The sequence below is a fragment of the Myxocyprinus asiaticus genome, chromosome 8 (assembly GCF_019703515.2).
Source record: "Myxocyprinus asiaticus isolate MX2 ecotype Aquarium Trade chromosome 8, UBuf_Myxa_2, whole genome shotgun sequence".
NCBI classification, from domain to species: Eukaryota; Metazoa; Chordata; class Actinopteri; order Cypriniformes; family Catostomidae; genus Myxocyprinus; species Myxocyprinus asiaticus.
The window spans coordinates 918,251-932,174 of NC_059351.1; the positions used below are offsets into that span (position 1 = coordinate 918,251).

A 13,924-nucleotide genomic window follows, 5' to 3' on the forward strand; every position below is an offset into this window, starting at 1 on the left:
AGTACCTAGAAAAGCACTATATAAAAGTTATTATTATTATTATTATTATTATTTTTAAAGTAATCCATAGCATTCCAGTAGCTTAATCCTTGTCATCTGAAGCAATCCAAACAGTTTTGGGTGGGAACAGACCAAAATATAACTCCTTTTTTCACTATAAATCTTGACATCATCAGTCTCTTTGGCGACTATGAATTCAAGCTCAATTACACTTCCTAGAGTCATCTTGCTCTCTGCACATGCGTCAATCACTAGGAAGTGTAATCGAGCTTGAATTAATAATCGTTCCTATAGACTGTAATGGCAAGATGAACAGTGAAAAAGGAGTTATATTTTGGTCTCTTCTCACCCAAAACCGATTAGATCACTTCAAAAGACATTATCAAACTACTGCAGTCTTATGGATTACTTTTATGCTGCATTTACATGCTTTTTGGAGCTTCAAAGTGCTGGTCACCATTCACTTGCATTGTATGGACCTACAGAGCTGAAATATTCTTCTAAAAATCTTCATTTGTGTTCTGCAGAAGAAAGAAAGTCATACACATCTGGGACGGCATGAGGGTGAGTAAATGATGAGAGAATTTTCATTTTTGGGTGAACTATCCTGTGCCGAGGAGAGGGATAAGTGCAGCGGGATGCACCACCTCCTCTTCCATTTTAACCTCATTACATTGGTGCTGAAACCCAGGAAGGATGTGGGAACCAGCTGAACAGTCAAAGTAATATTTTAATTTAAACTTAAACAAAAAGACACAAAACATAAATGCACACACGGCAGCTGCGTGTGGCTCTCTCTCTCGCTGATTAGCCCAATTGGGGGCCGGATGTGTGCGTAGTCACAGCCCGGCCCCGCCCTCCTCCTCATCACAATACCCCTTTAAAAGTACAACAGCGCAACTAACATCTACAAAGGATTTAAGAAAACAGTGCTGATGTATTCTACACATTTATATAATTTTAAATAAAGGTTTGACCTGGTCTCTCTCCTGCACGGCTCTGTCTCTCATGGTCAGATGCTGATTGCTCTGCTCCATGGCGGCTGTAGCCTTCTGATGGAGCTGGTGAAGCACTGGGTTTATCCTCTGAACCAGCACTTGAGACTTTCTCAGCTGCCCGAGGAGGAAACGGGGCAAATCTGTTACATTTGTTCCTTACAGAGACTGAGTTAAACTCATTGCATGTCATTTTCATTTAATCTCCAAACAGTGCACACTGATGGTTTCATGTGAAGTCTTACCTCCTCTGTCAAGCTCACATGATCTTCATGCTTCCTTCTCAATAGTACATTTGCTGCACTGAAAGACTCCATGTATGACTTGCTCAGTTCAACCTATGAGAGTTCAAACAATTCACCCTTTTAAGTACACGCCAAAGCAAGCCTTATAAGGGACAGTTCATGCATAAATTTAAATTGTCTCATCATTTACTCACCCTCATGCCATCCCAGATGTGTATGACTTTCTTTCTTCTGCAGAACACAAATGAAGATTTTTAGAAGAATATTTCAGCTCTGTAGGTTCATACAATGCAAGTGAATAGTGACCAGAACTTTGAAGCTCATAAAAGCACATAAATGCAGCATAAAAGTAATCCATATGACTCCAGTGGTTTAATCCATGTCTTCAGAAGCAATCTAATCAGTTTTATGTGAGAACAGATCAAAACATAACTCCTTTTCAAGCTCGATTACACTTCCTAGTGCTTGACTCATGTGCAGAGAGCAAGATGACTCTAGGAAGTGTAATCGAGCTTGAATTCATGAACGGCGAGGAGACTGCTGATGTCAAGATATATAGTGGAAAAGGAGTTATATTTTGGTCTGTTCCACCCAAAACTGTTTGGATCACTTCAGAAGACATGGATTAAACCACTGGAGTCGTATGGAATACTTTATGCTGCCTTTATGTGCTTTTTTGAGCTTCAAAGTTCTGGACACCATTCACTTGCATTGTATGGACCTACAGAGCTGAGATATTCTTCTAAAAATCTTCATTTGTGTTCTGCAGATGAAAGAAAGTCATACACATCTGGGATGGCATGAGGGTGAGTAAATGATGAGAATAATTTTGGGTGAATCATCCCTTTAACAGTAATCAAAACATTCATGCCAAGGACTTAAAGATGATCTGTAGTCCATAATTTAATTCTGTTAAGACAGTGAGAACTTGTTCACATATAAAAGAAGGCAAGTTATGTGAGACAAAATGAACAGACCAGTGATGGGTAGGCCAGCGTGAGGGCTGACATCAGTTCCTTGTGAGACCCGACACTGTGTTCTAGTTCTGCCACCTGAGCTGCATGATACTCCCTCAACTGCTGCGTTACACTGAAGGCCTGCACACAAATGTACAGGATGAGAGGAGGGCACCAGATAAACAGGCAATTACCACTTTTACCTTCAAATAAATGCAATACAAAAGCAGACTAATTTCCTTAAAACAATTACTGCTGATCTCCAGATGGCCAGACACATGGTTCTCAAACCTAAATGAACTTCCATGTTTTTCCATGACTTTTCCAGTCGCTTGAATACTGGATAACATGATTATGACACCAAAATTGCAGTAGTTGATACCAGGGATTAGAAACGGTTCAACGAACAAAAGCAAAACAAATGTTTGCAGAAATGGGAACAAAATGTTTTTCAATTGTTCCAGAATGAAAACGTTATCTATACGTTTTGATAACGGTTTATTTAAAAACGTTATGGTAACATTATAATTTCATTCAGATACATTTTCATGCAACCAAATAATTTTTCACAGCAAACCTTCAGAATTACGGCACCTTGTCCTGTTGGCTGAATCCTTTTATTGCCCACGTGCTTTATAAGGCAGGGCACTACAGTGCGAGCATTTGCGGGTGAAAACAACAACGTGTGAGTGTGGAAAATTAAAAACAATAAAAAAACATTAGTATATATACGGGGGGGCCTGGGTAGCTCAGCGAGTACTGATGCTGACTTCGAATCCAGGGCGTGCTGAGTGACTCCAGCCAGGTCTCCTAAGCAACCAAATTGGCCCGGTTGCTAGGGAGGGTAGAGTCACATGGGGTAACCTCTTCGTGGTCGTGATTAGTGGTTCTCGCTCTCAATGGGGCGTGTGGTAAGTTGTGTGTGGATCGTGGAGAGTAGCATGAGTCTCCACATGCTGTGAGTCTCCGCGGTGTCATGCACAACGAGTCACGTGATAAGATGCACGGATTGACGGTCTCAGAAGTGGAGGCAACTGAGACTTGTCCTCTGCCACCCGGATTGAGGTGAGTAACCGCGCCACCACGAGGACCTACTAAGCAGTGGAAATTGGGCATTCCAAATTAGGAGAAATGGGGATAATTTTTTTATTTTATTTTTAAATCAGCAATACAGATACAGGAAAGCATCTTCAATAAAGTATGATGTATTTCTGCGCGTCACTGAAAATATATTATTAAAAATGTTTTTACTTTCATGAAGAACATTAACATTCAGCATTATTGCATTATACAATGCTTAACAGAGATCAAATAGCTATGACTGACAGATATATGTCATATAACATCATATAGCACGATGATGAATAACACATTACAGCTTTATTTTCTGTTATAGCATAATTTCCTGTACAGCTGCTTTGAAATGACGCCTAATCTGAAATGCGCTTTACAAATAAATTTGACTTGAAAGTTTAATTTTATATATTTGATGGTTAATGAACTACTAATCTGTAAAGAATTATCAATAATTGTAAGTATAAAGTGTCATCAATAGTTTCAGTAGATTATTAGATGCTCACAAAGATGATGATCAGACAGGACTGATGTTGATTGGTGTTGCATGTAAGGTTACATTTTAAAATAACTTGAAAAAGGTTTATCAGAGGTTTCCTTCGTCATGCATCAAGCATCTTATGTTTCTGAATTCTGTAGTAATTCTTAAACAGTTACACGTAACAGTCTTTTATATAAAAAAAATAAATAAAAAAAGTGTCCTCTGAACGTCCCCCTAAATTTTAGACTGTGCCCATCATTTTGCACTTAGGGGCATGAGCGTCCTAAATAAAAATGTTAAGTGTAGAGCCCTGTAAGGAAAAGATTTCATCTGTCCAGTGCTGACTGCAGTGACTGTGCCAGATTCTATACCGAAATGGTTACACATTTACCACTGCATGGCCAATCAAATCAGTCATTCTTATTCTTGCAATATTGCCTCTTTAGATATGTTAAGAGCTGAGTGCTTAAGCATTCTTTTATTTAGCTCTAACTGGTTAACGTTTGGAAAGGAGGCAGAAAAATACAGGAGCAGGAATGTCTTAATTAGGTAAACACTTTCAGGTGCTCCAGCAGTTAGAAACAATGTAAACAGCTACTAAAACTGGTAAAATATGTCCTCTCACCGCTTCCTTCTCCTGTAGAGACTTGTCCATTTGCTGTCTCATGCCTTTCATCTTCTGCTCCATCCGTTGGAGTGTTTCCCGGTACCTTCCATACAGAGACTTCATCTGACAGACCTGGATCACACACAACACATGCTCGTCCATTTAGCTGTGTTTATACACAACTGTTAAGCACTTAAGATGAAAGGTACTTACCTGAGTACATAAAGTTTCCTGATCCACATTTACAATGTCTCCAATCTGTTTGATCGTGAAGATGGCATCCTCTGTGCATGTCTTAACTGAATTCTGTTAAAGAAATACACGTTTTTCAATGCAATACTTCCGTTGTCAAATCTTTCAGTCTTAAAGAATGTCTTTATAAATTTGTAGGGCCTCTCTCACCATTCCAACCCTCATCGCTTGAATGCTGTCATGTAAACTCCGAAGAGTCTCCTGATCATGCTCAAGACTCTGAATTCTCTCCTGAGCGGTCACATACAAATCTCTGTATGTCCCATTCTGACAAACAGAAAACAAAATATTCAGAGTTCTTCTACCAGATATTTTCAACTCTTACACAGTGTCCAAACCAGGAACAAAAAATAATTCAGCCACCCTTATGTGGTTCCAAACCTGTATGACTTTCTTTTGTGGAACAAAGAAGCTTAGCAGAATCAGATGCAAATGTCTAGTGTGACATCACAATGTGGAGGAAGTAGAGAACGAGTCGTTTTGGATGAGGAGGAAGTTTTGAGTTCTGAAACTTCCAGTTTAGTGAAAGATCAAGGAAAACTTGATTCCTCATGTCATGACCCCTTTAAAATCATTATTAACTGATAATCTTGCTTGACAGCAGTGATCACCGTTCCCTTTCATTGTATGTACAGTATGCTTGGACATTTTGCCATCAATAACTCGTGTTCTACAGAACCAAGAAAGTCGTGCAGGTTTCGAAAGACCTGAGAGTGAGTATATAAGGTTAAACAGAAGGGCTGCACAATTAAATTGCGATATGAGCTTGTGCAATTTCTAAATCGCACCAAGCTGCTATTATTTTATTTTTTAAACTCAAGAGTTCTGTGATGTTTAATTGGCCATTCTGATTGGTCCACATCTCTTGCACACTGATGAGATCTCGTCAATCAGAATATAGTGCACGAAAATTACAGAATACAGTGCCAGTGAGAGAACAGTCTGTGATCAGTCCTGTAGTGTTCACACCAGCACGACGAAGAAACAAGACAGTGCGAGTCGCAGGACACCGACTGAACCTCGTGTAGAAAGTCAAAGTGAGTAGCGCCTCCCACAGTGTAACCTGACTGAGCCAAAATCCTGCTTCACATAGCTGCACATGTTCTGACAGGCTTTGCATTTGACACTTTGTGCAGCATTTCATTTTTTTCAGAGAGGTGAGAAATTATTTGATTCTGGTAACTTGTCACATTAAACCTGTACATGGCGTTAGGCTACATGCCCTCACCTGGTTGAGCTCTGTGTGGTCTGTCTGGATTGGTTTATCTCTGAGATCAGATGGAGAAGTGTCTTTGCTCTGATGATGAGCCCGAGCAGAGGTGAGCTGCTGAGAAAGAACCTCCACCATGATGAGCGTGGAAGTCAGTCTCTGCTCCAACTCTGATCTAGAAAGATGCTCCAGATTTCCAGGGGTCAGGCTTCAAAGGAGGAATCACAAAGAGAGTGTAGATCTCATCAACTCATTCATTAAATAATTATAATTAATTTTTATAATTATATTTATTTATCACACATTATACATTTGCACATATACAGTGAAATTATTTTTTTCACATATCCCAGCTAAGCTGGGGTCAGAGTGCAGGGTCAGCCATGATACGGCACCCCTGGAGCAGATAGGGTCAAGGGCCTTGCTCAAGGGCCTTGCTCAAGGGCCCAACAGTGGCATCTTGGCGGTGCTGGGGCTTGAACCCCCGACCTTCTGATCAGTAACCCAGAGCCTTAACCGCTGAGCCACCACTGCCCACTGCACATGGCCATTAAACCTTGTAGACAACTCTTTAAAGAAATAGTTCACTCAAAATGAAAATTCTCTCATCATTTACTCACCCTCATGCCTTTCTTTCTCCTGCAGAACACAAATGAAGATTTTTAGAAGAATATTTCAGCTCTGTAGATTCATACAATGCAAGTGAATGGTGACCAGAATTTTGAAGCTCCAAAAAGCACATAAAGGCAGCATAAAGGTAATCCATAAGACTCCAGTGGTTTAATCCATGTCTTCTGAAGTGATATGATAGGTGTGGGTGAGAAACAGATCAGTATTTAAGTCGTTTTTTTTACAAGAAATCTCCACTTTACTTTTTCTATCATTTTTGGTTATTTGCGTTCTTAGTGCATATCGCCCCCTCCTGGGCAGGGAGGAGAATTTATAGTAAAAAAGGACTTAAATATTGATCTGTTCCTCACCCACACCTATCATATCACTTCTGAAGACATGGATTGAACCACTGAAGTCTTATGGATTACTTTCATGCTGCCTTTATATCCTTATTACTGCTTCAAAGTTCTGGTCACCATTCACTTGCATTGTATGGACCTACAGAGCTGAAATATTCTTCTAAAAATCTTCATTTGTGTTCTGCAGAAGTAATCTGGGATGGCATGAGGGTGAGTAAATGATGAGAATTTTCATTTTGGGTGAATCATCCCTTTAGCTTGACTTACTTCCAAAGCAAAGAGTCCGTTGAAGTGCTGGCATCAGAAACATCAACAACCTTTAAAATCTCCATCGCTGCTGAAGTGTTAATGCTCCTATCCGTCCACTGAACTGGGGTGGTCCACACACAAGCGCTATGCTTCTCTACTGGAGAGGTGCCCACTAAAGCATTGTGGTGTTTCACAGGTGCTGGAGTGGGCACAAGCATCTTTCCTGAAGCAAGCATGAGTAGTTCAGCCATTTGTCTGAGCTGTTCCTGAAGAGGCCCGTTGCCCACCACAGGAGGGTCGTTCAACACCACTTTAGGTTCCTTGTCTTTCTTCTGGGGTGGATCTGCAGGAACTGGTGTGTAGCTAAAAGCATTTACCAGTGATGTCGAGTTAAACAGCGGAGGCGGCATGGGACTCTCCGGGAGCTCAGGCCACAGATGACTCAAAGGATTCTCTGTACTTACGTCATGCAAAACACCCCTGCTTAGGGTGGACGTCTTAGGAGTGCAGGGACCAGTTAAAGCAATAACATCAGGAAGACCTTGATGAGCTGAGCGAGTTTCACCAGAACGGTCACACAGGCGCATGACTTCAATCTCTGGATGGATGATCTCTCCCTTTAAGCCCAGTGCGTTATCTTTGTGAACGCTGGTCTCTTGACCAACGTTTTTAGAAAAGGCACCATGAGGACCAGATAATATATGATTGTGCTCAGCATGCGAAAATGCCTCTTTGCTTTCGGGCATGGACAGGTGGTGATCAACATGGTCCCCCATGATCTTCTCAGTCATGACAAATGAATCATTGTTGGGCACTGTGTGTTTAGCGTCACTATGGGGTTTATCAATAGGGAGAATGCTGGTATCTGGGACAACATTTTCAGCAAAAGCACCCCGAGAACAAGATAATACAGGATTTTCCTCAGCACGTGGCAATGCCTCTTTGTTTTCTGGCAGAGGCTGATGATGAGCAACATGTTCCTTGATGTCTTTCTCAGTCATGACAAAGAAATCATCATCAAGCACCTTGGGTTTCTCATCACTGTCGGGTTGATCAATACGGTCACTTAATTGTACAATGTCTGAACTTTTCAATGTATTTTCACCATGGTTTGATGCTAACAAGCATTGGCTTGGCTGTTGGCTGCCAATCATCTTTGATGCTTCCATTTCCATTTGACTGCACATGACAGATTCAGACATTTTCTTGCTAATGTTTCCATCGTAAGACTCCATGTTCCATTTAAGACTTGCTGAGAGAAGCTGCGAGTTGGTACAGAGCTCATGTTCAGTTCCAGGCATATTTAGGACCTGTGACTTCATCAATAGATCTACATTTTCTTTTACATGACAGTAAAGATGGTCAACATGTTCGCTTCCAGAAGTCAAAGCAGCAATGCTTGGACCATCTTCACTGATGTCATTTAAACAGGGTCGACTTTGTTCCTCAGCGAGATTCTCCATAAACACAGATGTTTCTGACACCTTGGATAGATCACCAATATCTATTTCAATCCCAGAGCAACACAGGGATTTAAATGTGATCTCTTCTTGTCTACTTTTTTCAGAGGGATCAGCATGCCCGTAATTGTTTAGGTTTGCTGTATTTTTAAGCTCACTGTGAGTACTGACAATGTGTTCATTAGCGGTCTCTGAGGTGTCCAACATAGCATCAGCTGTACTGATGGTGGTGTCATCTCCAGATAAAGACAAACGGCTCTTCCAATTACAGTAAGAATGGTCCATCGGTTGATGGTCTACTGATAAAGCATCTGTGTATGTTTTAGAAACAGGAGTATTGCTAACGAGACATTGTGAATGATTTCCTGATCCTTGATCATTTGTGAGAGTGGATCCATCAGCAATGGCTGAGCTATCTGAAATCTCAATCTCCACACCTGAGCACATGAGAGATTTGAATGTGACACTTCCCAGCTCACAGGTGGACACCTCTTCCCTTTGATACAGCGTGGAGGAGAAATCTGAGCCAGTAGATCTGCTCCCACAAGAGTATGGATGATCAACATGCTGTTCGCTGGTCTGATTATCCTCTATGTCTTCTGCTTCATCGGTTTCATTTGCGTCCCTTTGAGGTGGGTGATTATTCTCCATGGTCAGATGCTTGATGAGAACAGACTCATTTGACTTTACAGGCTCATCCTCAACTATGACTTCTCCTTCAAGACACACAAAGGATTTTAATATGACATCTTGATGTTCATCAGTGGCATTCCCAGTTTGAGCGTCACTACAGACATCTGTTGTGCTGCTGAGGGTTTGCACATCACAACACTTCATGAAGTAAGAAGGGGTTTCCCCAGAGACATCTTCACGCTGTTTGAAAATGGAATGATTTAGGTCAAAATAAAACTAATATGAATATATATTAGCAACAAGGCGTCACAGAATGTTGAAAGATAATGCTAGTGATCTGAAACCCTGGTTACACCTGCGTTTGATGCGTTTGGGGTGATCCGATCACAAGTGGTCAGTGTTAAATACTGGTGTAAACAGGATGCAAAATGTTTAGTGATTGAAAAAAATAAATAAAACACATAGGAGGTAGTCAAAAACGCATGTGACTATCACATTTGTGGTGTGAAACACAGCCTGTCCTGAATGCGTCCCAGACAGCAGTGAAGCACCACCCCTTTCCTGTCAATCAACTGCTGCGCTAAAATAGGAGTTTAAACTTTGCCGTTTACGAGCGGCATACCAAGGAAATACCTGTCCGATCGGAACGTTTGAAAAAGCGGATACATACACAAGCGCAAAAACTTCTTCAGTGTGTCTGATATCAACATGCAGTATGCACATATGAGAAGTACACATCTGAAGCTCAATTAATACAGATACTCCAATAAAAAAAACAGAGAATACTGCTCGAAATATTGAGTTTGTGCTTACTACGAATTTAAACTGCATCTGGGAGAAAAAGCGCACCGGTTTTATTTGAGCCTTCTTTGCCTTTTGACTTTTTTTGCAGTATATTATTTATCATGCAATAGCACACTGGTATATTGATTGATGTATGTCACCATGTAATCAGAGACCCTCCCTTCGAAATCCGAACACAAGTGGTCAGAGGAGATGCATTTAAGCATCCAGTTTTAAACAGCGACGTGTCTCGCCTGACCACGTGATCGGATTACCCGAAACACATCTTAATACTAGGTGTAAACAGGGTCGATGACTACATACCTTCATTTTGGGGACCCTCTCAAGCTTTGATGCATGTTTAAGCATCAAAGTTGGATTGTCCTGCAAATTCAGCAGTTCATTCTGTACATCTCTGAATGGGGATCTATCTGCTCTGTGCTGAAATATGCAAAAATAAAACTGTGTTATATGGACTCAGACAGTCATCTTGAATTAAATGGACACAATTTTCACAACCACACGACAGATAAGATTCATTTTATGCAATAATAAAAGTTGCATGGAGCACTCACGTTTGACAAGCCACGGGTAGATGACATGTTTCTGCAAACACACATAAGAGAAAACACACATTGGGGGGGGGGTATTACTCTTTGATTGCAAGCATACGTAGATTTATGTTGGATTTAATAATTGATATTCTAAAATTGCTAATTCAATTACTAAACGTAATTTTTAGTTTCAATTAAATAAAAAATGTTACAACTATAAATCATCTTAGTAACCACTAGTGCTTAGTAAATACAGGCATCTGTTCTTGAAATGACATTTTGATGAATCCTTCGTAATACTTAAGTATAAATTGACTCATCCCTCCTTTTCATAAAAAAAAAAACAGATTCCAGTGAGACACTTACAATGGAAGTCAATGGGGCCAATTTTTTTGAGGGTTTAAAAGGCAGAAATTTGAAGCTCAGAATTTTAGAAAAGCACTTACATTAATTATTTTTGTTAAAACCCAAAAATGATTCGGGCAGTAAAGCTTAAATCATCGCTTTTACATCGTCTTAGGGTTTTGGGGTTTACACTGTTGCATTGCCATGGCAACAAAGTTATAAAATTGTTAATAAAAGAATGTGATTTTATCACAGTAAAATCATGTTAACACACACACTGTTTTTTCTTTTTTCTCCACACATATTGTTTATGTATTATGTCTATACTTTTGAAACAGTGAGTATTTATTTTTAGGATTTTTCCCCCCAATTTGGAATGCCCAATTCCCAGTGCGCTTTTAAGTCCTCGTGGTGGTGTAGTGATTCGCCTCAATCTGGGTGGTGGAGGATGAATCCCAGTTGCCTCCGTGTCTGAGACCATCAACCCGCGCATCTTATCACGTGGCTTGTTGAGCGCGTTGCCACGGAGACATAGCGTGTGTGGAGGCTTCACGCCATCCACCGCAGCATCCGCGCCCCACCGAGAACGAACCACATTATAGCGACCACGAGGAGGTTACCCCATGTGACTCTACCCTCCCTAGCAACCGGGCCAATTTGGTTGCTTAGGAGGCCTGTCTGGAGTCACTCAGCACACCCTGGATTCAAACTCCAGGGGTGATAGCCAGCGTCTTTATCACTGAGCTACCCAGGCCCCCCTGAAACAGTGAGTATTTTAATGTTTACAGATTGACCCCATTGACTTCCATTGTAAGTGTCTCACTGGAACACACATTTGTGCTTTTTTAAAGAAAAGGAGGAACGAGTCGAAATTAATTTGTGGTAATCAACATTATGCCACAAATGCTGACGACTGAGCTTAACTTGTACTGAACCTGGAATATTCCTTTAAGGATGTTTATGGATTCATCTTCACACATACAGCTCTGGAAAAAAAATTAAGAGACCACTGCAAAATGATCAGTTTCTCTGGATTTACTATTTATAGGTATGTGTTTGAGTAAAATGAACATTTTTTTTATGCTCTCTACCAGTCTTTCACATTGCTGTTGGGTGACTTTATGCCACTCCTGGAGCAAAAATTCAAGCATCTCTGCTTTGTTTGACGGCTTGTGGCCATTCATCTTCCTCTTGATCACATTCCAGAGGTTTTCAGTAGGGTTCAGGTCTGGAGATTGGGCTGGCCATGACAGGGTCTTGATCCGGTGCTCCTCCATCCACATCTTGATTGACCTGACTGTGTGGCATGGAGCATTGTCCTGCTGGAAAAATCAATCTTTAGAGTTGGGGAACATTGTTAGACAGAATGAAGCAAATTTTCTTCCAGGATAACCTTGTACATGACTTGAGTCATGCGTCCTTCACAAAGACGAATCTGCCCGATTCCAGCCTTGCTGAAGCACCCCCAGATCATCACCAACACCCCCATTATCACCCCCAGATTATCACCAACATCTGACACGGTGTCTCACACGCACTGTGAAATTTGGTGCAGGATCGGGGATCCGTACAACTCCAGTAGGACAATGCTCCATGCCACACAGTCAGGTCAATCAAGATGTGGATGGAGGACCATCGGATCAAGACCCTGTCATGGCCAGCCCAATCTCCAGACCTGAACCCCATTGAAAACCTCTGGAATGTGATCAAGAGGAAGATGAATGGCCACAAGCCGTCAAACAAAGCAGAGATGCTTGAATTTTTGCACCAGGAGTGGCATAAAGTCACCCAACAGCAATGTGAAAGACTGGCAGAGAGCATGCCAAGACTCATGAAAGCTCTGATTGAGATTCAGAGTTATTCCACCAAATATTGATTTCTGAACTCTAAGTTAAAACATTAGTATTGTGTTGTTTAATAATGAATATGAACTTGTTTTCTTTGCATTATTCGAGGTCTGAAAACACAGCATCTTTTTTATGTTGACCAGTTGTCATTTTCTGCTAATAAATGCTCTAAATGACAATATTTTTATTTGGAATTTGGGAGAAATGTTGTCAGTACTTTATAGAATAAAACACAAATGTTCATTTTACTCAAACACATCCCTATAAATAGTAAATCCAGAGAAACTGATCATTTGCAGTGTTTTTTTTTCCAGAACTGTATATATGCACATCAATGTTTGTGTCTTCTCAACAATCATCAACTTTGGCCGTGTCTCCAGTCTAGTGTGCTGCCTATCTAGACAGCATTTTGTTGCATATTGGCTAATTGCACATGTTGAAATACTGTCATCTATCAGCTCGCTGGGTTTGAATCACAGTCGATATTTATTACGACCAATAAAACCTCTAACATTAGCACACAATTATGTCTAAACTAAATCTAAAAAAACGGCATCGATAAACTCACAATACTGTTCTTAAACAAATTCAAGTATGTGTTTGTGTATGTTAATTCTTACCTTTAAGTCTCATAGGCGCATTTACAAGCGTCACTGGTTATTTTGATCCTGTCTCGAACTGTTTGTTTTAACCGCCACTCTCGCATTCAAACTATAACACAGTCAGTTCCAGCCTTCTCATTGGATGGCCAGTCACTAACATACGGAACCCCGGTAGGTCGCGCAGCGTTATTTACGAAACGCACACTGCCTTCTAGCGTGCTGGAAACCTTATCACAAACGCTGTGGGAGATTTACACGTGTACGCCAGGCACTAATATCTGGGGTAAAAGATTGCAACGTTTATACCTTTTAATGTGCAAATATCGCAAATAAAACAAAACGTCCTAAAGGAGTATTCGGCTTTCTGAGCCCCCGTGCGCCCCCTGAAGGATGACAAACCTTTAAGCGAGAAATTTAGCAGAGACGGGGCCACTTCTATTAAAATAAATGGGAGAAAAATTGGAACGCCCAACGGTCACGGATGTAGAAAGGAAGTCCCGCCTTACAGTTAAATGAGCCAATCGCCTTTTAGATACAGACATCGCCTGTCAATCAACTCAATAATGCGCATGCGCGTTAGCTATACAAGCCGGGAAAATTGCGTTTTTAACGTAATATAAGGTAAATAATCACAATTTATTAATCTAGTATTGTCAGATG

At 40.8% G+C, this 13,924-nt stretch overlaps 1 protein-coding gene across 1 annotated transcript in view; it reads right to left on the minus strand.

Moving 5' to 3' along the window:
- Positions 1 to 13,845, minus strand: part of spag5 (sperm associated antigen 5) — a 29,122-nt gene extending 15,277 nt beyond the window's left edge. The window contains exons 1-11 of the mRNA XM_051704979.1: positions 13,283 to 13,845; positions 10,492 to 10,522; positions 10,241 to 10,357; positions 7,059 to 9,373; positions 5,839 to 6,028; positions 4,761 to 4,877; positions 4,572 to 4,664; positions 4,377 to 4,490; positions 2,218 to 2,337; positions 1,241 to 1,333; positions 978 to 1,112 (exon numbers count right to left, since the gene is read on the minus strand). Of these exons, the coding sequence (XP_051560939.1) occupies positions 978 to 1,112; positions 1,241 to 1,333; positions 2,218 to 2,337; positions 4,377 to 4,490; positions 4,572 to 4,664; positions 4,761 to 4,877; positions 5,839 to 6,028; positions 7,059 to 9,373; positions 10,241 to 10,357; positions 10,492 to 10,518 (3,321 nt within the window). The 5' untranslated portion in view covers positions 10,519 to 10,522; positions 13,283 to 13,845. The remainder of the gene's footprint in view (positions 1 to 977; positions 1,113 to 1,240; positions 1,334 to 2,217; positions 2,338 to 4,376; positions 4,491 to 4,571; positions 4,665 to 4,760; positions 4,878 to 5,838; positions 6,029 to 7,058; positions 9,374 to 10,240; positions 10,358 to 10,491; positions 10,523 to 13,282) is intronic.
- Between the last annotated feature and the right edge of the window lie 79 nt (positions 13,846 to 13,924).